Here is a 27,415-nt window from a genome sequence, read left to right on the forward strand (position 1 = left end):
ATTCGTGTCAAAACTCGCACAGGAAATCCCCGCTTTTGTGTTTTTTCCCCCCACGAGTAGGCGGAGCGTCGCCTCTGCTACCCGTCGCCCGACTGACAAAGCGTTCCCCTTCACGAGGACAACGCGGTGGCCGTAGTTGTCATGCCGTCTCACCACGACTCGTGCCGCAGCATCTTGATGGCCACCTCTTCCTTGCTCTTGTGGTCGATGCAGCGGAAGACCTGGCCGTAGCTTCCGGCCCCGAGTTGGGCGAGCACCTCGTACCTGTAGGCGAGGTGTTCGCCTGTGACCTGGAGGAAGATCACGGAGGAGGTCACCACTCGCCGCGCGCTATTTCGGGCCGGTGTTCGCATACAAGAAATCTGGTTTGATCGCACGTGACTTACTGGGATTCGCATCCAAGACCCTACAGAGGGTCCGGCTCAGTGCTTGTGACACGGACAACATATCTTTCCTGAGCCATCTAACATCCTCATCCAATCGGTAAGTAAGTACGATTACTGTGTGCAGTAGTGGTAATGTCGTTAAGTAAGCACGATTGCCGTGTGCGGTAGGGGTATTGCCATCAAGTAAGCACGTTGGCTTTGTGTCGTGGTGCTGTCCTTTGCAGTGGCACGTGGCCCGGTTGGAATGTGCAGGGGGGGGGCACCGTATCGGAGGGACGCACCGTGACGTAGTGGTTTTCTTCGTTGTCATAGCCCTCATTGTTGGGGCCACGTGCAGTGGAAGTCGTCTTGTAGTAGTAGACGCGCTCGAACGTCGATGCTTCATTCCACTCGTAGGTCCCCATCACCAGCCCAAATTTATCACGAATATCTGCTCGCACGTACGGACACTCGTGTACGTGCCAAGCACGCGCACGCACGCGCACCGTTAGAATTACGAAGCAAGCAAGAGCGGTATAACATAATTTAAGTCTGTCCTCTTACAGTGTAGAACTGTTACGATACAATGTGATGTGCATTCTGGTTGTGGGTGTGTGTGTTCGGCAGGATTATTGTGGGGAGGGGTGGTGCAGTGGTTAGTGCACTGTGCTGTGAACCCAGGCGATCCGGGTTCCATTCTTGGTTACGTTCTACACCAGTGACGATTGTCTCAACCGGTCCTGGGCCTCCCCTAGGTCGACTCAGCCTCAAATGAGTACCGAGTGCGATGTACAAACATCGCCACTTGGGAGATAAATTCGACCGGGCGTGGTGCTGGCCACCCAGCACCACCCAACCTTCATAGGTGTTCACTACAGAACTACCCCTACCAATGTGTTAAGGCTTTACGGGCAATCTTTGTTTTGTTTTTAGGCACGATTGTGGCTGCAGTTCAGGAGCGCCGGTGATACTGATTTGCGTGGAGTCGAACCTTTGTTGGAGCAGAACATCCCCGCCTCTGGGAAGACCACCGCTTCATCCCACTGTGTAGCCTGCTCATTACACAGACGCATACACACACAAGATGAACCGTTAGTCGTGTGGACGTGATCACGTTTAGGTGTGCACTGTGGGCAAGTCGATGGGTGAGTGCGGTACGAAGAGGGAGTAGAAAATGAATGCCAAATCTCGTGATCCAATAGACCAGTCGCCAGTTCTATGCGGCACATTGTGGCGTTTTCCCATGGTGTGCAATCTCAATCAGTACTGACTCAGAGCTAATGTGAGATCACGTAAGGTGCTTAAGGGGGGGCCGTCCACCAGCCTGAACCTCGTTCATCACGTCTCACAGCAGATATTTGTGTTGCAGTCAGTGCGCTGCACTACGAACCCATGAGCCAGGGGTTCGATTCCCCCTCACGGCCACCAACACCAGTGACGATTATCCGAACCGGTCCTGGGCCTCCCCTAGGTCGATTCAGCTTCAAATGATATCCCGGTGCGGTGCGTAAACATCGCCACTAGAGAGACAAAGGTGGCCGGGCGTGGTGCTGGCCACCAACCCCCTCGTGTACCGTGTCGGTCTTCGGAGGTGCTCGCTAACAGCACTCGCTCCTACAGTCTGTTAAGGCTACACGGGGGGTGAGCTCATGTCCTCTGTACTGCGAGGCAAAGCCTGCCACGTGAGCTCGTGTTCTTGTTTCTCTCGGGGCAAACATTTACCTTCACAAGGGCGTCGGTGTCCACTTGGGTGTCCACGTCGGTGTCGATGTCCTCGTTGGTGTCCACGTCGGTGTTGATGTCCTCGTTGGTGTCCACGTCGATGTTGCTGTCCTCCTCGATGTCCTCCTCGATGTCCTCGTTGATGTCGTCGTCGATGTCCTCGTTGATGTTGATGTCGATGTCCTCGTCAGTGTCCACATCCATGTCTACATCGGTGTCCATGTCGGTGTCCACGTGCGTAGCCATCGCCACGGGCTCCTCTGCCACACCGCACACACAAATTACATCAATAAATATCCGCACATCTTTCCAAACGCCATTCTGCTTCAGTAGCCCTTCATTTAACTGGGTGAAGGCCCGGTGAGATTCACCGTCTCTCTTCTGCAAGACAGAGCTAGCCAGGGGGCGCTGTATCATCACATCACCATCATTAATATATTGCTATCATCATCTCTATCACCATCGACCATTTCACCTATCCCCATCAATAACACAATCTTCACAATCATCACTATCACCACCATCACTATCATCATCATCACCACCAACATCGCCCACTATCATCACTTTAATTTCTATCACCCCGGAAACTATTCCTACTATCAAAATCACTTCTTTGACACATCAATATTATTTCTTTGGACCTTTTTGCCAGTATCAAAGTATGAAAAATATGAATAGATTTGACCCTTTCTGGCAATAAAACAGGTGTTAAGATGTTCAAACACCAAATAGAAACCTTTTTTATTCCTTGCAAATATGATTCAGACATGATTCCTTGCAAAAGGATTATATTTGGTCTTTGAACGTCTTAACACCTGTTTCATTGCCAGAAAGGGCAAGACCTATGCTTAATATTATTTCTACCTGCACTTCTGCTAATCAAGCCACACTCATCATCACGACTATCTCCTTTACCCCCCATCACTACTCCCACCACAGTTACAACCATCACCACTACCGCCACGAAACTATATAATCACCACTACAGTGACCATTATAATCTCTACGATCACTTCAACATGCATCACCTTTTTGGAAGGCAGAGATATTTTTTGTAGAAATATCAAATAGAGAAGTTATTGTAAAAGTATCGGAGATCGCCTGCAGGGGGAGCTGCGACTCAAGACGCGCATCCACTCGGCACGAGTGGACTCGCGAATGAGCCCCGATGACGCAACCGTGACGTCAGGGCAATTGGTCTGACGTCAGAGGCTTGTCACAAACGTCTCGTAGTGAGACCACGTGACCAGTCCACGACCCACTGTGACATCCCAAATAAATGCTGCTGCCTCACGTGGCCTTTTGTAATGTTATTAAAACACTATCTGCACAGCGTTATTACGCAATATTGTACACAATAGGCCGTACATGTTATAGATATGTTTGCGTGTAAAACTATACATGTACACTACATTGTACACTATGCATGCAACACAGGTACATTGAGCAATCATGTGGGATGTGAAAGAGCTGCATAAAATATTATTTCATTGACTTCCAAAATTAGGGAGGCTATCATTTGCACTTTTTATTGTTATCACTATCCAGTAACCATCACGACTACCATCTTCACCATCATCATCACGACCAATATCACTATCATCACATCATTTTTTTATCACCCCCAATACTATCACCACTATCAAAATCACCCTTTCGTCACAAGGTATGATACTATTCCCACCACCATCATCACGATCAGAATCATCAGCATCAGCTAAACACTCATCATCATAATCGGGGAATAGCATCTACCACTTCCATCAGAACCATCAAAATCGCCACCACTCTACTCAACACAGCCATCATTCTACCATCAACCACCATCACTCACCTGGGAAGCAGGAATAATTGTTTGTCGAAATCTCAAATAGTGAAATAGTTGTAAATGGTGTCGACAATCGCCTGCAGGGGTGGGTAGCTGCGACTCAAGACGCGCATCCACTCGGCACGAGACTCGCGACTGAGCCCCGATCACGTGGTCGTGACGTCACGGAAGTTGGTCTGACGTCAGAGGCTCGTCACGTGGTCCCGGATTCTGAATATTTATTTATTTACACTGCAGCAATCCGATGAGCTATGAAGCTCTTTTGCCATACACGTCCAGTCTCGTCGTAAATTAGGGCATAATGTTTTATAACATAGAAGATCTGCGCGTGTGCGTTAAAGTATACCGGTCCATTGAGCCAATCATTATGCGTGATGTGAAAACAATCTTTAATTTAAACGAAATCTCCCTGCTCCCTTCATATCTTCTGGGGGATATAATTTGATATTTTTTTCTCTTTAAACCAAAGTCACAAATATGCACACATTTAAGATTTTGGACTAAAATTGGGGGTGGGGGGGGGGGCAGCTGCATACATTTATATTCATTTGTGATCTCTGTGTGTGGCTAAATGTGATCTATGACACGAGTTACAAGGCGATATAAGTTATTTGGGCTAAGGACAGGCATAGGGAGATTAATTTAGTGTCTGACGAATGCACAGAAATGGGGAAGCTGGCTTAAAATAATGTTAAAGTGGACACCACTACAGATTATCGTTCTGTATATTTACTGTAGAGATGTGTGCTGTCTGCTCGTATAAAAAAAAACGAAGTAGCTCACTATCGTTTAAAATATTACATCAATAAAAATATTTATTTTGGGTGAATATTGTTGCTGAGGAGCAGTAATGTTAACGTGTTAAGATGGTGATTTTATCTCAAAGTGATTCCCATCCGATATTTTGAGGGGGTAATTGACGAAAGTAACAGGCCTCATATCATCGTGGGAGAGGAATATTGGCGGGCGTATTGCGTCTCTGTACAAGGATTGTTGCTGTTGTTGTCACGGTAAACTCTCAGTGACAGTGGTGTGCTAGGTGGAGCAAAATCCCAACGTGAGGCTGAAGAGGAGGTGGACGAGGTGGTGACACCGCCGAGAGGAGGAGGAGGAGGAGAGCCATCAGGGGTGGCCAGGCCTTGCCGAGAGGATCTCAAGGAGCGCTCCCCTCCCCATTGACACCACAAGGGAGGAGGAGGAGGGAGCAGACATCGCGGAGTTGCCGCTCATCTCCCGTAGCAGCAGCAGCAGCAGCAGCCAGAGAGCCCCACCACGACTGCCGTGCCACGCGACTGTCACTGCGACTCCGGGAGTCGGGGCTCTCACCACCACCACCACCACCGCCGCCCTTCTGCGTCGACTCACAGCGGAGCTCCACAGCAGCAGCAGCAGCAGCGTGACCCCTGCCGACCCGCGCGGTCTTCTACGCCGTCTTCTTGCGCGGCGGGGACATTGAGTTTGCGGCTCCTTACGGCGTACGGACGTTTCAATAGGGGTTAAAAAACACAATGTCTCTGTGTGGTGTTTCTCCCTTGTCATGGGGACTTTGTAGGATGAACGGTGGAGATTGTTAAGGGGTGACCAATAATGTCTGAATTGGTCTGTAATGAGGTAGGGCACTGATAAGGTAATGACGACACGTGTGCACTAGCGATGAGAACATTGACGCACTTTTGTCGAAGCGTTACTGAGTTTCAAGTCTCTGTTCCCGACAGTTTTGTTTGGTGGAGGGGATATTTGGGGCCTCCTGACAAAGACTTTTCTAGCTAAGCTCTACTAGCATGGTAGAGTAACAACAACAACAGCAGCAGCAGCACTGTCCTCATAATAGAAACACTCCTCCACACGTGCGTGCATTCACTTACTGCCACCTAGACACCGCTGGAACTTGTGCAGAGACATTTCGTGAGGTTCAAATGTCAAAGTTTGTGCTCAGAGAGCCAGCCGGAGCCGTCGAGAGTTTGCGGATTGGCGATGCCTTTGTCGAGGCAAGACGCAGCCACACTCGGGCACAATTAGAACCTTTAGATAACTGCAATTGTCTGAGGACTTTGAGTGCACGAGTTATGTGAAACAGTTCTCGGTGGCAATTGTTATTTTGTTAGTTTTAGATGTTTGTTTGGCCTCCTCCATACAATTGTCCTACTGGTGGTGTATTTAATGGGCTGTGAGCTGCTGTTGGTCATTGCTGGTCGATGATGATGATGATGTGTGGATGTTCAGAGTTGGGACGTGGCGGTGGTGGGGAGGTGAGGACAGAGAACTTTGGGCATAACCCCCCTGACTCCACATTATCATCATCACATTCAACCTCATTATCTCGCTGCTGCTGCTGCTGCTCATCATCATCATAGACTTCACAAGGCAGCAGCAACAGCAGCAGCAACAGTAGGATGTGTGTGGTGGTGGGTGCCTTGTGTTTCGGCTCTTAGCAATGTGATCACAAGTTCCACATCGATACCCACACACGCCTCAATAACATTTTTTGGCGGGAAAGTTTATGTATCTTTATTTAAAGCAGTCCTGGGCACAATGTGAGGAGATATGTGTTGCTGGATGTTGCTGTGCTCGTGGATATGAAAGAAAAGCGAGACCACTGTGTGTTGTAAGGACAACATTGTGGTGCTCACTCTGTGAGGAGTTTGTGTGCACCTTCCCAGGCAGGGTCGCCATCCGAGCCCCGTGGTCTCATCGCGGCCTACCTAAGTATTGCTTCCTGCGTGTCTGCCGCATTATTACCGCTGATTTAAGTTGTTGTCGCTGTCCAGCTCATTATATGACCGCTCCATCTTCGTGTTGGGACGCTAATTCACTACTTTGAAGGAACAAACGCGTGTTGTAGGATGTGGCAGTGCATTTGTCTGCGTGGTTGTTGATACTGCGAAGGGGCAGTGGTGGCTGCTGAAGTGCGACTTCTGGAGCTTCTTCCTCCTCCTCCACACATTATTTTAAGTACACCACAGTACTTACAATAATTATTAGTTCATCTGTGGGTTGTATGAATGTCTCCTAACGCCGTGTTGGTCACAGGAAGTATTTGACTATACTTCACCATTCCTGGTGGGTGAGGGCTGGGGAAAGCCCTCCGATTCTATCCACCACAAGGGGAATGTTAACAACACGCACTGCGCTTCTGGTCAAATAACTCGCACGGCATGGCAAGGCCCTCATCCAGCAGTGGATGGACCAGGGCTGCCCACGCTGCCTGCGTTGTGTGGGGAGCGGTGGCGCAGCGGTTAGCGCTACGCTGCGCTACGAACCCGGCGACCCGAGTTCGATTCCCGCTCACGGCCACTAACACCGGTGACGATTATCTGAACAGGTCTTGGGCCTCCCCTAGGTCTACTCGGCCTCAAATGAGTACCTGGTTGCGGTGTGTAAACATCGCCAATGGGGGAGACAAAGGCGGCCGGGCGTGGTGCTGGCCACCCACCCCCTCGTGTGCCGTGCCGGCCTTCGTAGGTGCTCGCTAACAGCACTTGCCCCTACAGTCTGTTAAGGGTTCACTGGGGATCTTTGTTTTTGTTTGTTAGTCTGTGTGAGTGAGTTACTTTGTGAGTTCATGTGAGTTACTCCGAGTCTGTGAGTGTGTTACCCGGTGAGACTGAGTTGAGTGGGAGTGACTGTGAGTTACTGTGTAAGTCTGTGAGTGTGTGAGTTACTCTGAGTCTGTGTGAGTCTGAGTGAGTCTCCGAGTGTCTGAGTGAGTGACTGTGAGTCCCTGAGTGTGACTCCGTGCGTCTCTGAATGTGGCTCTGTGAGTCTCTTGAGTGTGGCTCTGTGAGTCTGTGGCTCTGAGTCTCTGAGTGAGTGACTTTGCGAGTCTCTGAGTGTGGCTCTGAGTCTCTCAGTCTGACTGTGACTCTCTGAGTGACCGAGCGTGACTCTGTGAGTCTCTGAGTGTGTGACTGAGCGTGACTCTCTGAGTGAGTGACTGAATCTCTGAGTGTGGCTCTGTGCGTCTCTGAGTGAGTCTCTGAGTGAGTCTCTGAGTGTGACTGTGCGTCTCTGAGTGAGTGACTGAATCTCTGAGTGTGGCTCTGTGAGTGCGTGCGAGTCTCTGAGTGAGTGACTGAGCGTGACTCTGAGTCTCTGAGTGCGCGTTACTCTGCGAGTCTGTGTGTGTGTGTCAGAATTAGTCTGTGTGAGTCTGTGTGTGAGTTACTATGTGAGTCTGTGTGAGCGAGTCTGTGAGTGAGTCTGTGGGTCTCCTTGAGTGAGTGTGAGTCTGAGTGAGTGACTGTGATTCTCTGAGTGTGGCTGTGAGTCTCTTGAGTGTGGCTCTGTGAGTCTGAGTGAGTGACTCTGTGAGTCTCTGAGTGCGTGTTACTCTGCGAGTCTGTGTGTGTGTCAGAATTAGTCTGTGTGTGAGTTACTCTGCGAGTCTGTGTGAGTGAGTCTCTGAGTGAGTCTGTGGGTCTCCTTGAGTGAGTGCGAGTCTGAGTGAGTGACTGTGAGTCTCTTGAGTGTGACTCTGTGAGTCTGAGTGAGTGACTCTGTGAGTCTCTTGAGTGTGGCTCTGTGAGTCTGAGTGAGTGACTCTGTGAGTCTCTGATTGTGGCTCTGTGAGCCTGAGTGAGTGACTCGTCATCACCATCGTCATCAACATTATCATCACCGTCGTCACCATCTTCATCACCACCTCCATTACCCAGGTGCCATGGGGTCGACACGCTGAGATGGGATGGGTGGCCAGCACCACGCCTGGCCGCCTTTGTCTCCTCCCATTCACCGAACCTGGATACTCATTTTAAGGCAGAATAGACCTGGGATGGGATCGAGATTGGTTCAGATACTCGTCACCGATGTTGGCCGTGAGTGGGAATAGAACTCGGGTCGCCGGATCCCGTCGCTCGGTGCGCTAACCACTTCGGCACCGCTCCCCATGTAATCCTCACTTCAAGCACACACCTCATCACCGACACAGCTTCCACATCGTCATATCCACCACTCCTCCCCCAGCCCCATCACTTACAACACTGTCACCCCTTCCCTCTCCACAATGCCGATGCACCTCGCACTCCCCACACCTCCCATGCTCCCACCAGCAGCTTCCACTCCCGATGACGCCTCCTCACAATACCCCTTCACTCCCTCCCATCGGACCGCCATTCTCAAACTATAACTTTTAAACTATATTTTTTATTTTACCAGTTTGAGGCCCCACTGAGCTATGGAGCTATTTTTCAGAAGCAACCTGGCTATCACAAATGTTATCTTCAACGAAGTCGCTTATCCCGTGGAAATTTATAGAGGCCAAATACTCTAAACGCGTGATGTTTATTCTAAATGTAGTGAGAGAGACATGCAACCTCAAAATATACAGCAGGCGACAGGGTCCGGATTGAATCCACGACCTCCTGCGTACCAGGCGAGGTAGTTAACTTATTGCCACTGTGGTGCCCTGTGGTCACGTGAGGCCTACCACTTCTGAACGGCTTGTGATGCATATTTGAATATTACTGCAAGCGTCTTAGCCTCATTCATTAGTCAGGTATTCGAGGGGAATATTGTCATTTGGTAACGCTATTTCAAATGTCGCTCATTGAACGTTAAATTTTAATGCAATGCAATCGAGGGACTTTGTGGAGTCTTGTCGTGGTCTGGAGCTGTGGTTGTTGTGGTGCTACCTTGCCCAAGCTTGCATTTGTTGACAAATTGGCAGGAATGTATGTACTTTGTATTTTTAGCAATTTGCTTACATTTTCTCCATCTTGCCTCTCATCATTTTTGTATATACCTCACTGACCCACCCCTACTGGACATATGTGAGAAAGATCTTCATAGCTCATCGAATTCCTCCAGGTTAAAAAAAAAGATTCTGATTCATCAGTGGCACTGTCAACAACCTATTCCCTGTATTGCTGCGGGAATCTGCATCCACACATGATCAAGCACCCCTGTGTAATGCAATACACATGGTTCCTTTCCCATAGACATGTAATTCTGCAAATGTGCAGAAATTTCTACCGTATGCGACTTACTCCAGACAAGTTTAGACTATTAAATGTGACCTGTTGTGACTTGTCTAAGGGGTATTGTGTGGTCGTTAGCACAGAAAGATGCGTCTGGTAATATCCTAATGGACCAAAGATAGTAAAAAGGAGGCTGGGTCTGCGTTGTTCAGTGACCATCATATACAGACTCTTGTACGTACAAACTAGTTCCGTTCCAGAGGTCTGTTGGCAAGTCGATTTTACTCCCGTCGATTCTAAACACGTTGTACGGCTTGTACACTAAACACGAGGAATGGCTTTAAAATTTGCCTCTGGTTCTTCACATTCTATAGATGTAGATGCCACCATCACCACCTATTGCGCGGCGGTTGAACTTGTGACTCTCAGTCCGAACAGGAAACTGGACATACGGACAGGTTTGATCATATCTCTGAAAGTTCGTAAGTCGAATGTTCGTAAGTAGAGGAGTCCCTGTGTAGTGCCATAGAATGGTAATGTAACAGTATAGCGCTGGCTGCTGGCAGGGAAGGGGATCTGCGGCTTACAGCCCTGACGTCATCAGGCCAGGTTATACACCAGAGGGGGATTTCGGGGAAAGGTCGCAGAAGGGGCACTGAATTCATAATGATACAATAATTAAGTAACACTGTACAAGTGGACAGCACGCCAGATCATTACGTGGCCTAACCCTGGTTGGAAACACTGTGGGAGTGAAGAAGATGGCGCAGTTGAAGAAACGCCTCTATGTGAAAGATATCACGATTAAACTTTACGCGACGGGTAGGAGTGTGATTATTCGATGGCACGTAAATGGTCGCCCGAACACTGACGAAACGGGGGCACAGGTGGAAGGCAGCCCGGATGAGGAGGCGACGGACGGCACGTGTGCGCACGGCACAACGGAAGAGGAAACGATGGGGAAAGGGATGGAGGAGGGGGAGCGCACGCGGTGGGGGTAGTGAGTGGGATCCGAATGCAAACTAGGGGAGGCTGCGGCACGCGATCAGCAGTAAAACGAGGGCGTGCACGGCGCGGGGGCGAGCCCACAAGCGGACGGGTTCCAGGGTGCAAGCGGCGCGAAGGGGCGTGCGGCGGCGGAGCGGGTGCACGGGATCCGGGAGAGGCTTTGGGCGACGACGCGGGGGATGCCGAGAGTGAAGCGCTTGCGAGCGGGGAAAAGGACGAAAGGGTCGGCACCGCTGGGAATGGCGAGCGGTTGAGGGCTTGAGCGAGGAGGGTGGCGGAGAAGAGTCGGGCGAGGGGGAGGGAGAGGCCGCAAACGGGGCCACGGAAGCGACGTGGAAATGGAAGACGCAGACCGGGCCGGGAAAGATTTGGACCTCGTGGAGGATGATGATGAGGATGAACGCGTGTGTGGGGACGGAGAAGGCCGTGGGTGGGGCGGGAGTGACCGGGAGAGTGATGGGGATGGGCAGGAAATTGCAAAATCAGCAGGGATTGAGAAAATCGCAGAATCACGGCTTAAGGAATTCACAGAATCAGGGATGGAGGGAATCAGATCGAGGAAATTGCAGAACCAGGGATGGAAGAAATTGCAGAATCAGGGATCAAGAAAATCGCAGAATCAGGGATCAAGGAATTCACAGATTCAGGGATGGAGGAAATCGCAGAATCAGGGATCAAGGGAATTTCAGAATTGGGGATCGAGGAAATCGCAGAATCGGTGGGACTGGAGGACATCTCAGAATTGGCAAGGTTAGAAGAAGCACGCGGCGGTGTACAAGGCCGGCGGGGCGAGGATACTCCTGGCGTGCGCTCAGAGGAGCTGGAGATAGGAGCGGCGCCGTTGTGCGATGCTTCAAGGCACCCAAGTGAGACGCGTCAGGTACAGTACTAGGAGCACGAGTTGTACAAATGGATCATAGGGGCGAACGGAACGCAATGGCGAACGCGTGACACGCCGCGCGACAACGTCGCGTCACCGTTGCCACCTCTTGCGTTTTAACCACTGTGGCAGCGGTGTCGTTGAATAATGCTCTTGCGAATGCGGCCAGATACATGTCGTTTCAACATGCATTATTACATTGGGGAAACGAAACGACATGTATCTGACCGCATTCGCGAGCACAAGTCAGATTTGAAACACGGTAGGACGAATTATTCTGCCGTGGCTGATCATTGCTATAACGCAGTGGGTTCTCATGATATTGTTTTCTCCGATACCAAGGTGCTCTGCAAGCCGTCCGGATACCACCAAAGATTTGTACATGAAGCCATACAGATATACAAACATAGACATAACTTCAACCGAGAGGATGGATTCAAATTGAGCAATCATTGGAAAGATGTTATTAACCATGTTAAACTTTAGCTGCCTTCGGGTTTATATTCATATCCATATCTCCGGTCTTTTACTCCCAGCCTTACACACTACCATCACTAGTCTCTTCAACACTCGACTTCAACACTCTACTCCACCCCCAGACCCGCTCGGTGCACCACTCCGACATTGTGTCACACCGGCGATGTCGTTGACCAGGTGGCTGATCCTCACTCCCCCCCCCCCACCTACTCCACACTCTGTCACCCGGCCTCGGCATCTCTCCCAGCTCCGGCATTGTTCGCACCAGCCGTGTTGCGTACCAGGTGGCTGATGCTCACTCAACCCCCCCTCCACTACCCCCCCCTCCCCGCCCTCTACCTCTCTCCCCCCTGGCTCCTCCCCCCCCTCTTGCCTTATATAATATCCTTGTTACGAGCAGCTCTTGTCCACTACAGCAAATTACTTCTTGCTGTGACTATCCCACCTGACGATGGAGGCTTGTGTTGCTTCCGAAACGTCGTGATTTTATTAACTTTATTTTTACCTATGTGATTTTACCGAAAGAACCAAAGAGTAGAGATTAGCATGTCATTGTATTGTGAGAATGGAGGGCGCCCTGAGGCTGTGAAGGTAGCCATTGTGTTGTGAAAAAACGAGAGCCACCGCTACATCGATGGAAAGGAGTATCAGTGACTGTGCTAGTAAGAACTCCAGCATGTCAATGCAAAACCTCCAACCTGGCAATGCAACTCAGAGAGTCGGAAATAACTGCTAACATCGGCAGGTAGGATGGAAACATCAGAGCCAGTTATGACTTAAACTGGTTAATAACGTCCTTCCAATGATTGCTCAGTTTGTACCCATCTTCTCGGTTGAAATTGTCTGTTTATATATCTGTATGGCTTCATGAACGAATCTTTGTTGATAGCCAGTAAGTTTGCAGAGTACATTCGTCTTGGAAAAATACATTTCGTGTGTGCCCACAGCGTTAAAACAATGATCAGCCACGGCCGAGGTATTGGTCCTAAGGGGTGTTTCAGATCTGCCTTGTGTTCACGAACACGGTCTGAGACGATTAAATTTTGATTTAAAGCTTTCGTGACTGCAGTAATTCATATTCTTAGTTTTTTCGGTAAAGTCACGTTGAAGGGAAACAACAAAATAATAAAATATATATAAAACAATAAAAAATTCTCACGACGTTTCGACCATAACTCAAACGGTCGTCTTCAGGTGTGTTGGTTTGCATAAATTTATTTTTAAACGGCGAATTTATTTATTTATAAAAAAACGTTAGCGCCACGCGCAACGATTTGGCAGTTTATTTAGGACTAGTCCATCTATATTCTGAAAAGAGGAGGGGGGAGACGAAATTTTTTATAATATATGCTGTCTGAAAGTCACTGTAAGTGTGAACAATCAATTGAGACCTGAAATGGTTTATCAAATCTTTCCAATGATTGCTAAGATAGAATCCATCTTCTCGGTTGAAATTGTCTCTGTGCTTGTATATGTGGATAGCCTCATGAACGAATCTCTCATGGAAGCCAGATGGCTTACAAAGAACCTCTGTCTTGGAAAAGTCAATGGCATGTGAGCCTACTGAATTAGAACAATGATCTGCCACGGCCGAGGTGTTGGTCCTACCGTGTTTAAGGTCTGCTTTGTGTTCACGAATGCGGTCCGAGACATGGCGTTTGCTTTCTCCAATGTAACTACTACCACAGAGGCAACTTAGTTTGTAGACACCAGGGTATTGTATGTCCGGAATCACATCTTTTACAGACGGAACCAGATCACGGATTTTATGTAATGTGTTGAAACGGACCTGGATCTTGTGTTTATTCAAGATTTTGGAGATCTTTTTTGTGATCCCCGCAATGTAGGGTAAAGTGATGGTTTTGAAAGGCTCCTCAAGAGGGTTCTTCTTCATGGTTTGAGTGATAGCTTTGCGGATTGTATAGTCGGAGTAACCATTAGCCCTAAGAGCTTGGTGTACGTGCTTGAGTTCACTGCTTATGTGTTCCTGGTCGGATATGCATTGGGCTCTATGATACAGAGTCTTGATGAGAGAATTCTTCTGTGATGGATGGTGGTGGGAATCCGGTTTCAGATAAGCATCCGTATGGGTAGCTTTCCTGTAGACAGAGTGGCTCATTGAACCATCAGGTCTCTTTTTAATTAGGACATCCAAAAAAGGTATCTTGCCATCTATTTCGACTTCCATGGTAAATCTGATGGCTGGGTGTATGGAATTGATGTGGTCGAAGAATTGGTCTAGAGCAGGGCGGCCATGTGGCCAGATGACAAAAGTGTCATCCACGTACCTCTTCCATAAGGTTGGGCGCAGAGTGGCAGTCTGGATGGCGTCAGTCTCAAATTTCTCCATGAAAATGTTAGCTATAACTGGAGAAAGGGGGGAGCCCATTGGGGTGCCCTCAGTTTGTTTGTAGAAAGTTCCATTCCAAGTGAAGTATGTATTGGTTAAACAGTGTCTCACCAGGGGGGGTACCTCAGTGTTTAGTCCTTGATGAACCAAGTCTTCAATGATTGCAATGGTGTCAGGTACAGGAACCTTGGTGAATAAGGAAACTACATCAAAACTGACAAGCAGGTCGTCTGGGGACAGGGAAATACCCTTGATTGTCGATACCAGGTGAAGTAGAATTTTGTACCGCAGAGGTGGTCTTTCCAGTGAAAGGACGCAGGATTTCAGACAAAAAACGAGCTAGTTTGTAGGTGGGGGAGTCGATAGTAGAGACCATGGGACGAAGGGGTGTATCTACTTTATGTATTTTTGGTAAGCCGTATAATCTTGGTGGCCTGGCAGCAGAAGGTTTCAACGAAAACTGTTTAGATTGATCAATTAATGCGGTTGAATAAGAAATTATTTTGTTGGTTTGTGTGACGAGGCTGTTGGTGGGATCTCTTTTTATTTTTGTATAACTACCATCATCGAGTAATTCTTTAATTTTGTTGTTGTATTCTATTTTATCCATGATGACAGTAGCATTGCCTTTGTCAGCTGAGAGGACTACAATATCATTCCTCTTTTTTAATTTATATAATTCAAAACGCTCATCTTTGCTGAGGTTGCTAGCTGGCATCTTAGCGTTTTTGAGGGTTGCAGCGATTTCAGATCTTGCTACTGTAGAGGTGTTAACTATGCGCTGTTGCGTAACCCGCGTTGCCACCAGGGCGGTGCAGCATTACCCCTGGGTACAACGGTTGGGGTCAGTCGAGGTGAAACGGATCGTGGCCAGGGTTTGGTGCGAACCAATCAGACGGTTCCACGTGGGAATGTATGATTGGTTCTACCTGGCCACGAAGGGGTATAAGACGGGTGACCCAACGGACCTCGAGGAGTTCTCTCCCTGCACGAAGACAGAAGACTGGGCTGAAGCCTAGCTAGGACCCTGGACCAGCCTTCCAGCCCTTCTAAGGGCTAAGGCTCGGCATACCCAGTGGTCAGGACCCACCGGGCCAGCGGTGGGTCAGATAGCCTCCCCTAGGTCCTAGCCGGAGGACTAGGATAGCGGTAGATGTGTGAGTCCCGCCAAGTCCGGAGGTTGTACCTCCTTAGGTATCAAGGATGTGTGCCGCCTGTTGGGCACTAAGAAAGTGCGCACTTCGCCCTACCATCCCCAGACCGACGGCATGGTGGAGCGCCTTCATAGAACTCTCACCGCTATGTTATGCCATCAGGTCGATGAATCCCACCTCGATTGGGACTTGCAGGTTCCGGGGGTCCTCGCCGCATACCGTATGGCACCTCACGCGGCGACGGGATTTTCCCCGTTCTTTCTAATGTACGGCAGGGATGCCTTTCCTCCCGCCGACGTTCGGCTGGAAATCGAACAGCCACCGCAAAAGTCAAAGCTCGTTGACCACTTGCGATTCAACCTCCGTAAGTTGGCTGAGGCACGGGAGGCCGCCATTGAAAATTCGGCTTCCCGCCAAAGGGCGAATTTGCGACTGCGGGACCCTCGGTCGTACACGCATCGGTGGGCACCGGGAGACAGGGCATGGTTCCACTGCCCCCAGGTGCCGGTGTCCACGTCGGCCAAACTCCTCAGACCATGGCGAGGCCCGGTTGAGGTAGTGGAAGTCCTGTGTCCCCAATGTGTTAAAATTAGCTGGGGACGGCGTCGCTGGTGCGTTCACCCCTCTCGGTTAAAACCCTTCGTCACGCCACGCGTCCCTCCACAACACACACGACATGGGGGCCGAGTGTGCGACGCGTCCGACAAGCCGGATGTTGCCCCGTTGGTGCCTAACCCGCAGCGCAGGCGTGTCATTCCTCCTGCAGATGACGCGGGAGTGACGGCTCCATGCAGGCCACGTTCGGCCTCAGTGGACCGTGGAGCAGCAGGTGTCCCCGTGGAGATGCATAAAGGCCCACCGGATGCTCTGGCTCATCCTACTCCTTTCCTTGTGCCGCCGACAAAGCCTGCCATCCCCTACGATGGTCCCGCGAAACGCACGCGCGCGAAATCTCGCCGGTTGTTATGTTTTTTTGGCATGTCTAGTGCCTTGTACATACGTTATGTTGTTAAGGGGGGTATTTATAGGGGTTTAATTGTTCTTGTTGTTCGTGAGGCACACTCACAATTCTTCTACCATTGGTAATTTCGGAGTTTCCCATTGTTGCAGCCGGGACGGCTGGAGCTTCCGAAGGAGGGGGTGATGTAGAGGTGTTAACTACGCGCTGTTGCGTAACCCGCGTTGCCACCAGGGCGGTGCAGCATTACCCCTGGGTACAACGGTTGGGGTCAGTCGAGGTGAAACGGATCGTGGCCAGGGTTTGGTGCGAACCAATCAGACGGTTCCACGTGGGAATGTATGATTGGTTCTACCTGGCCACGAAGGGGTATAAGACGGGTGACCCAACGGACCTCGAGGAGTTCTCTCCCTGCACGAAGACAGAAGACTGGGCTGAAGTCTAGCTAGGACCCTGGACCAGCCTTCCAGCCCTTCTAAGGGCTAAGGCTCGGCATACCCAGTGGTCAGGACCCACCGGGCCAGCGGTGGGTCAGATAGCCTCCCCTAGGTCCTAGCCGGAGGACTAGGATAGCGGTAGACGTGTGAGTCCCGCCAAGTCCGGAGGTTGTACCTCCTTAGGTATCAAGGAGGTTAGCGGTAGACGTGTGAGTCCCGCCAGGTCCGGAGGCTGTACCTCCCTAGGGTATTGGGTGAGGGGACCGAATATCCCTCTGTGTGTGTTAAGCATTGTATAAGGAAATAATACAATAAACAGAGTGTGCCTCCTAAAGAAGTCTGCTCGTCCTTACAACACTACACTACGTCTGCAGCGATGTGACCCAGGCCCCTGAGAGCAACATCTACTTGGGCAATTATATCATTAACTGGTATGTGTTTAGGTGTGACTGCAAAGTTTAGACCTTTAGCTAAAACGGATTTCAGACCATCGGAAATAGAACTGTTACTGCGATTAATTACGACTTTGTTAACGTCTAACTTTTTGGTGTGTGGGTCCGGTCTTTTGTTGAAGAGGAGGTTAAATTTGGAAATCAGGTTTTCCTTACATTTGGTCGACATAGTAGCAGCTGAAGAGGCAGTCATATTGTCTACATGTTCCCAATCCGATGTGGACATTGTTGCCGTCAATGATAAGTGTGATTTGTAGAGTGTCTTGTCTAACTGATCTAGTTCGGTGCGTATAAGTCTGATTTTTTCTGAGATAAGAGCTAAGCTAGTTTTGAAAAGAATTCGTTTCGCATTCGAAGAAGTTACAGCAGCAGAGGTCAGTGTAAATGCGATTGGTATTACCCCAGAGTCGCGGCATCTCTTCAGGACATACAATACAATACCCTGGTGTCTACAAACTAAGTTGCCTCTGTGGTAGTAGTTACATTGGAGAAACCAAACGCCATGTCTCGGACCGCATTCGTGAACACAAAGCAGACCTTAAACACGGTAGGACCAACACCTCGGCCGTAGCAGATCATTGTTCTAATTCAGTAGGCTCACATGCCATTGACTTTTCCAAGACAGGTTCTTTGTAAGCCATCTGGCTTCCATGAGAGATTTGTTCATGAGGCTATCCACATATACAAGCACAGAGACAATTTCAACCGAGAAGATGGATTCTATCTTAGCAATCATTGGAAAGATTTGATAAACCATTTCAGTTCTTAATTGATTGTTCACGCTTACAGTGGCTTTCAGACAGCATACATTATATATATTAAAAAAAAAATTTCGTCTCCCCCCCCCTCCTCTTTCCAAAATATAGATGGACTAGTCCTGGGTAAACTGCCAAATCGCTGTGCGTGGCGCTACCGTTTTTTTTTTTAATAAATAAATAAATGCGCAGTTGAAAAATAAATTTATGCAAACCAACACACCTGAAGATGACCGTTTGAGTTATGGTCGAAACGTCGTGAGAATTTGGATTGTTATATATATTTTATTATTTTGTTGTTTCTCTTCAACGTGACTTTACCGAAAAAACTAAGAATATGTTAACAAAGTCGTAATTAATCGCAGTAACAGTTCTATTTCCGATGGTCTGAAATCCGTTTTAGCTAAAGGTCTAAACTTTGCAGTCACACCTAAACACATACCAGTTAATGATATAATTGCCCAAGTAGATGTTGCTCTCAGGGGCCTGGGTCACATCGCTGCAGACGTAGCAAGATCTGAAATCGCTGCAACCCTCAAAAACGCTAAGATGCCAGCTAGCAACCTCAGCATAGATGAGCGTTTTGAATAATATAAATTAAAAAAGAGGAATGATATTGTAGTCCTCTCAGCTGACAAAGGCAATGCTACTGTCATTATGGATAAAATAGAATACAACAAAATTAAAGAATTACTTGACGATGGTAGTTATACAAAAATAAAAAGAGATTCCACCAACAGCCTCGTCACACAAACCAACAAAATAATTTCTTATTCAACCGCATTAATTGATCAATCTAAACAGTTTTCGTTGAAACCTGCTGCCAGGCCACCAAGATTATACGGCTTACCAAAAATACATAAAGTAGATACACCCCTTCGTCCCATAGTCTCTACTATCAGCTCCCCCACCTACAAACTAGCTCGTTTTTTGTCTGAAATCCTGCGTCCTTTCACTGGAAAGACCACCTCTGCGGTACAAAATTCTACTCACCTGGTATCGACAATCAAGGGTATTTCCCTGTCCCCAGACAACCTGCCTGTCAGTTTTGATGTAGTTTCCTTATTCACCAAGGTTCCTGTACCTGACACCATTGCAATCATTGAAGACTTGGTTCATCAAGGACTAAACACTGAGGTACCCCCCCTGGTGAGACACTGTTTAACCAATACATACTTCACTTGGAATGGAACTTTCTACAAACAAACTGAGGGCACCCCAATGGGCTCCCCCCTTTCTCCAGTTATAGCTAACATTTTCATGGAGAAATTTGAGACTGACGCCATCCAGACTGCCACTCTGCGCCCAACCTTATGGAAGAGGTACGTGGATGACACTTTTGTCATCTGGCCACATGGCCGGCCTGCTCTAGACCAATTCTTCGACCACATCAATTCCATACACCCAGCCATCAGATTTACCATGGAAGTCGAAATAGATGGCAAGATACCTTTTTGGATGTCCTAATTAAAAAGAGACCTGATGGTTCAATGAGCCACTCTGTCTACAGGAAAGCTACCCATACGGATGCTTATCTGAAACCGGATTCCCACCACCATCCATCACAGAAGAATTCTCTCATCAAGACTCTGTATCATAGGGCCCAATGCATATCCGACCAGGAACACATAAGCAGTGAACTCAAGCACGTACATCAAGCTCTTAGGGCTAATGGTTACTCCGACTATACAATCCGCAAAGCTATCACTCAAACCATGAAGAAGAACCCTCTTGAGGAGCCTTTCAAAACCATCACTTTACCCTACATTGCGGGGATCACAAAAAAGATCTCCAAAATCTTGAATAAACACAAGATCCAGGTCCGTTTCAACACATTACATAAAATCCGTGATCTGGTTCCGTCTGTAAAAGATGTGATTCCGGACATACAATACCCTGGTGTCTACAAACTAAGTTGCCTCTGTGGTAGTAGTTACATTGGAGAAACCAAACGCCATGTCTCGGACCGCATTCGTGAACACAAAGCAGACCTTAAACACGGTAGGACCAACACCTCGGCCGTGGCAGATCATTGTTCTAATTCAGTAGGCTCACATGCCATTGACTTTTCCAAGACAGAGGTTCTTTGTAAGCCATCTGGCTTCCATGAGAGATTCGTTCATGAGGCTATCCACATATACAAGCACAGAGACAATTTCAACCGAGAAGATGTATTCTATCTTAGCAATCATTGGAAAGATCTGATAAACCATTTCAGGTCTTAATTGATTGTTCACGCTTACAGTGGCTTTCAGACAGCATACATTATAAAAAAATTCGTCTCCCCCCTCCTCTTTTCAGAATATAGATGGACTAGTCCTAAATAAACTGCCAAATCGTTGCGCGTGGCGCTAACGTTTTTTATAAATAAATAAATGCGCCGTTTAAAAATAAATTTATGCAAACCAACACACCTGAAGACGACCGTTTGAGTTATGGTCGAAACGTCGTGAGAATTTTTTTATTGTTATATATATTTTATTATTTTGTTGTTTCCCTTCAACGTGACTTTACCGAAAAAACTAAGAATACGGTCTGAGACGTCGCTTAGTTTCCCCAATGCAACTACTGCCGCAGACACAACTTAGTTTTTAGACACCGGGGTATTGCATGTCAGGGATCACATCCTTCACAGATTGTATCAGATCACGAATTTTACGTACTAAAATCGGTACTAGCTAAAGGGTTGAATTTCACAGTCAGCCCTAAACACATCCCAGTTTATTATTTTCATTGCCCAGGTCGACGTAGCCCTTAAAGGTTTGGGACGCATTCCTGCAGACGTGGCGAGATCGGAAATCGCTGCAATCCTCAAAAACGCAAAGAAACCTATTAGCAACATCAGCAAGGATGAGTGCTTTGAGCTTGCTCAACTGAAAAAGAGAGATGACAGTCATCCTCTCAGCCGACCAGGGCAATGCCACTGTCATCATGGATAAAACCACATAGGACCTACTGAATGATGGCAGCTATACCAAAATCAATAGAGATCCTACCAACCGCCTGCTTACGAAAACCAACAATATCATCACTACTCTTTGGTTCTATTCGGTAAAGTCACGTAGTTGACTTTACCGAATAGAACCAGAGTATGGATCCTTGCAGTCACGAAAGCTTCAAATCTAGAATATCATCACTGATTCGACATTTTTAATCGAACCAACCAAGCCGCTCTCTCTAAACCCTCTGCTGCTAGACCACCCAGATTTTAGGGTTTACCAAAAATCCGTAAAGGGACACCACTCTGTCCTATCGTCTCCACCATTGACTCACCCACCTACAAACTGGCCCGATTTCTGTCTGAGACCTTGCTTCCATTCACTGGCAAGACCACTTCAGCTGTGCTTAATTCAGCTCACTTGGTATATGTAATTAAAGACATCACACTATCTCCAGGTGATTTGCTTTTCAATTTCTGTAGTTTCTTTGTTTACCAAAGTTCCTGTGCCTGACACCATTGCAATCATTGAAGAATTGGTCCAACAAGGACTGAATGCTGATGTACTGGCCCTGGTGAGACACTGCCTTACCTACACTTACTTCACCTGGAATAAATAGTTGAAGGTACCCCAATGGGTTCTCCCTTATCTCCAGTGGTAGCCAATGTTTTCATGGAAAAATTTGAGACAGATGCCATCCAGGCATCCTTCCTACGTCCTTCCTTGTGGAAGAGATATGTAGATGACACGTTCGTCATCTGGCCACATGGCCTGCCAGCATTGAACCAATTCTTCAACCACATCAATTCCATACACCCAGCCATAAAATTCACCATGGAGGTGGAAAAGGATGGCAAGTTACCATTCTTGGATGTTTTAATCGAAAAGAGACCAGATGGCTCATTGGGACACTGTCTACAAGAAAGGCACCCACACGGATACCTATTTAAAACCTGACTCCCACCACCATCCAGCCCAGAATTCCCTCATCAAAACTCTACACCATAGGGCTCGTTGCAATTCTGACCATCACCACCTCGCCAGTGAACTGCAGCACGTACATCAAGCCCTCAAGATGAATGGATATTCGGACTGCACAATCCATAAAGCTGTCACCCCAACCGTTGGTAGAGAACCATCTGAGGACCCAATCAAAATCATCACCTTGCCATACATAGCAGGGGTCACCAAAATATTTCCAAAATCATGAGCAAACAAGATCCAGGTTCGATTCAACACAGTACATAAAATTCGTGATCTGATCCCATCTGTGAAGGATATGATCCCTGACATGCAATACTCCGGTGTCTACAAGCTAAGTTGTGTCTGCGGAAGTAGTTCCATTGGGGAAACTAAGCAGATCTGATACACGGTAGGACCAATACCTCGGCCGTGGCTGATCATTGTTTTAACGCTGTGGGCACACACGACAGTTTTTTTCCGAGACCAAGGTGCTCTGCAAACCTTCGGTCTACTGTCAAAAGATTCGTTCATTAAGCCATCCAGATATATAAACAGACACAATTTCAACTGCGAAGATGGGTTCAAACTGAGCAATCATTGGAAGGACGTTACTCACCAGTTTAGGTCATAACTGGCGGTGATGTTCCCTTCCTACCTGCCTATGTCAGCAGTTATTTGCGACTGAGTTACATTCACTAACACAGCTACCGTCGTTTGCTTGCTCCGAGGTGGCTGTGGTTTTTTAGCTTTTTCTGATCTTCCATTTACATGCAGTCCTTGATGTGACGGCGCACTGCAAGCCGATCTTACGATTACATGCAGTCCTCGATGTGAAGGCGTGCTGCGAGCTTACATTGACATGCCAATCACATTTACTAAGTACATTAACATGCACATTTCTCCGATCTTACATTTACATTCAGTCCTCGATGTGATGGCGCACTGCAAGCCGATCTTACGATTACATGCTGTCCTCAATGTGAAGGCGCACTGCGAACTTGCATTGACATGCTAATCACATTTACATACAAATTTCTTACATTTACATGCAGTCCTCAATGTGACGGCGCACTGCAAGCCGATCTTACGATTACATGCAGTCCTCGATGTGACGGCGCTGCGAGCTTACATTGACATGCCAATCACATTTACACAGTATATTTACATGCAAATGTATCACTTTAACATCACTAGCCACCCCCCCCCCCCCACTTCGTTTATGACTCTGGGGCTATGCCCATCTCTAACCTTTAAAAGCAGCCTGCATCAGCAGCTTCCCTCTGCTCTTCGGCCTGATGACGATTGCTTTCGTTGCGATCGAAACGTCATCTATTATTTTTTCTACCTACGTGACTTTACCGAAAGAACCAAAGAGTATAGATTCCTGCAGTCACGAAAGCTTCAAATCAAGACCAATCTCTATTCTTTTACCAGTTGCTATATTTGGGAAAAATTATTAAAATTACAAACTGTTACATAAAAACTCAAATTTCCTGCACAGTAAACAGTCTGGTTTTAGAGAGGATTAAAGCACTACCACAGCTATGATGGATGCATCACATTTCCTCTTCAGTAACCTGGATAAAGGCCTTAAACGGCTGTGCACCATTCCTTAACTTGTTAAAAGCATTTGCCACTTGCCATCAATATGCAACTCGTTCAACTAAAAATGTTCAGAGGGTACAATAAAATGGTTTCAGAGTTACCTCCCAGACCTTTTTCACAAGCAACCTGCCGGTGACCGACTGGAGTGGCTGCGGCGCACCCATTTATACTTCTTGGAGGTCAGAGGGAGTGAGATTCAATAAACTTGGACCATTGTTTGAGCCGCAGGCTCGTCTTTGAGAAAGAGAATGGACATTTACAGAAACATTGAAACAATGTTTATTCGCACAATTCAGAGGAATGTCATTGTTTTTTGAAAACTCAGTGAAATTTCACCCAAAAGGTTTTTTTTTTAGTTACACAAATGATCCTTAAGAACATGTTAAGATCCTGTAGAGATCATAAATCCTTCCTTGAAGATTTGCACCTGCCCTGAAACCTGCCCGACAAAGGAAACCCATCGTAACACTGTCTAAAATGGAATTATTATTAAACAGTTTCCCATCGGTGCAACAACAACAAACACAGCAAAGGTTTACCTGCGTTGTTGACGCGTAAACATTTAACGACTTTCTCCCCAGCGGTATCAGCAATTCTTCAGCTATCCCTTTTTGCAGCAGTCACTTGGTAATTTTTTTTAAACGGTTCGTTTAAACGTCCTTTTAAAATACTGCATCCCAATTTAATATTTTCTATATTGTACACACATACATTAGTAAAGCATGTGAGAGAAACAAAATCTAAAAAAGTGTCAAATGTTAAAATATTGTAATGTCAAATTCTGAGAAAAAAAACTGATGTGGATCCATGTTTAAACTGTTTTAAACTAATCCATTACATTGTTACGATGCCATATGAAACGATAACAGGGTAAAACAAGTAACGTTTTTCACAACTAAAACATAACAATGCCACTCAACAAACTTGTACTTGGTATATGCATTTTTTTTGAAGATTACAAAAGTTGTAAAAAAAATGCTGAAAATGTATTACCTATGTTACACAAGCATATATATAAATCAATGTTTATCATGTACAATTAAGCATATCACCATTTAGCAGATTAAATGTGTAGCCCTCGAAGTACAGCATTTAACGATCAGTCTTGTGTTTCGCTATACATAAACAAAACATTGTTTAGAATAGAACAGATCAGGCAAATGTACATTTCAGAGCAATAATCCAGGACCACTGCTTTCCTGGGTTGAAATGTGGACAGTCACCCATTGAATGATCTTGTCAAACTGTCAAGTCCATGGTTTCAGCCTAATCAACAAAAACCCGTGCAAAAAAACGCTCAATTAAACTTGGTTTCCACCTCCCATATTAGTTAGAGTAATCTCTGAAGTCTTCATTATTTAGCCGATGTCACATGACACTCTTTACGAGGCATCAAGGTCCATCACCTAGCACTGATGAAGGGGCCTACCTGACACCACCACATTGTGCACTGCTCACTATTACCATCCTCTGAAAGGGGATTTTGTGATGTCACGATGCCAACAACGCAATCTGGATACTAAGCCCAAAAGTCTTAATCAACCGCATCTTACTCTTCTTCAAACTGTAATATACAACAGCCTTGATACCGATCGACGGGGGTCCTGTTACCAAGAACAAGCACACACAGCTGTAGGAATGTGTTGTACCTTCCCAGTGCATTCACCAGCATCCATCAACTAAATATCTCCATTCTTGAGTTCAAGAACTCCATTCTTATCTCTACCGCATTGTCCTGGACAGAGCTGCATGCCCTCCTGCAGGAGTGGTGTGCCCAATGTACATTTCTGAGAGAGGAATCAGTTTTTGCTACCAGAGTGAAAAAAGCTAAAAGGCAAAGTTGCAGTTCTGAAATTGGTGTTCCGGCAGAAGGGCCTCCACGAGTCGGAGCTCTACAAGATACCTGGGCCTGCTCTTTCACGCTGGCCAGGTGACTTTGAAGAGGCGGGCGTACCTACACTTTACCTGCCAAAAGACTAACATTCAAGTACATCGCAAAACAGTGGTTTGTAACGTGCAGGGGCCATAGAAACATTCAGTGTGCCTCTGGACGGCTACGTCAATTTCAGTTAGCACAGTTAAATGCTTTACAAATTGGTTGGTATAGAAGCTGAAAATTTTCACCAAAATGGGGAAAAAAGGTAACAGATTTTGTCAGTGGGAATTAGTAAGGGGGAATGTACACTGTAATATTTCTATTTTACTCTTGGAAATATCACTTTAAAAGGTCGCAAAACGTAAAACTTTTTTTAAAAGAGTTGAACAATGGAGTAAACTGGATCATTTCCAGAAGAGCCTACTGGTAATGGGAAAAGTTTCTTCCCGCTTTTCTTAAAAAGAGCCTATCCCTAAAAGTTTTAATCTGCGCTTTGTAAAAATTGAATTTTTTTTAACTGACCTCTGTAACGGCTCATCTTGAGATAGGGCCTTGGAACGTAACATTCTGTCCTGCTCCTAGAAACTCACCGATGCTACTACCTGGCAAGCAAGACTGCCCCATACAAAGCATCTATCATAACATTTTAACATTGTTTAAAATACAGTATTAATTGGCCATTCAAATGTTCGTGTAAAAATTTAACAACGCAACAATTGTATTAAAAGTGTAATATATTGGGTAGTTTTACCTGAACATGGTAAAAAGATTACAAACTTCAAAAAGTAACAAGAAATGCCCCTTTAGAATGTTTTTTTACTGTTACTGCCAGTTGTCGATTCCAAAATGTAGTAATATTTGGTCTTCCACAAAAAATATAAAATTCTAAAATTGGTCGTACAAAAAATGTAAAGCACTTCCACACGTTGAATTTAAACGCATAAATACAGCGCGTGGTAGTGTGGGCCTTCCCAACAAAGAAGATTTTTTTTTAAGTTGACTGTCCGAACCGTCTGTCAGCCTGCATCATCGGCTAAGATGGAATTATATGGATGGACATCTGTGATCATAAAGCAGCAGTGGCCAGCGCTGCACAAAACAGCCAAAGTGTCCGCATACGGCCGTACAGACTGTTGGGGCAGTATACTGTGAGCAAGCACCTACACACACCTACGAATGTATAAGTTTGTGCGGTTATGCTGCGCTGCTCTCCAACGTGTTTGTGGGCTGCGCCGCACGTTGTTCGGCACGACCTCCGACATTTCGCTGCACGTGTTTGGGAACTCGGAGCGACACTCAAGCTCCTGTGGCGAAGCTCCCCAGGCACGTGGGAGCGAAACGTCGGGATGTCGTGCCGAAACAGCACGCGGTGACGACCTGAAAACACGCCAGACACACATGCACGTACACACATACACACACAGACAGCGCACAACATAAAAGTGGAGAGGCGCCGTGCGCCAACGTCACACGAAGAGGAAGAGCTTGAGCTGCTTGCGGTGCAGGCGCTGCGCCAGGTTGGTGACGCGGTGCAGGCGCACGGCTGCCGAGTCGCCGGCGTTGCACACCCGGTACAGGTGGAAGCGCTCGGCCAGGCGCAGCGCCAGGTCCATCTCCTTCGGCGAAATCTCCCACAGCATCTTCTCCGCCAGCAGAGAGCTCTTCACCTCCACGTAGATCGTTCTCTCTCTGCTGCTGGCGACATCTTTGCAGACGACGTCTGTGGAC

The 27,415-nt window shown here is 47.2% G+C and overlaps 1 protein-coding gene across 3 annotated transcripts in view; it reads right to left on the reverse strand.

The window, feature by feature from the left end:
- Positions 1-24,074: 24,074 nt before the first annotated feature.
- LOC116949713 (uncharacterized) overlaps positions 24,075-27,415 on the reverse strand; it is an 84,507-nt gene continuing 81,166 nt past the window's right edge. For all 3 annotated transcript variants that reach the window (XM_076072321.1, XM_076072322.1, XM_076072320.1), the window contains exon 46: positions 24,075-27,407. In XM_076072321.1, the coding sequence (XP_075928436.1) occupies positions 27,154-27,407 (254 nt within the window). In that variant the 3' untranslated portion in view covers positions 24,075-27,153. The remainder of the gene's footprint in view (positions 27,408-27,415) is intronic.

Source organism: Petromyzon marinus, chromosome 37 (genome assembly GCF_048934315.1).
Source record: "Petromyzon marinus isolate PM22_M1 ecotype Great Lakes invasive population chromosome 37, UKy_Petmar_22M1.pri1.0, whole genome shotgun sequence".
Lineage (NCBI taxonomy): Eukaryota > Metazoa > Chordata > Hyperoartia > Petromyzontiformes > Petromyzontidae > Petromyzon > Petromyzon marinus.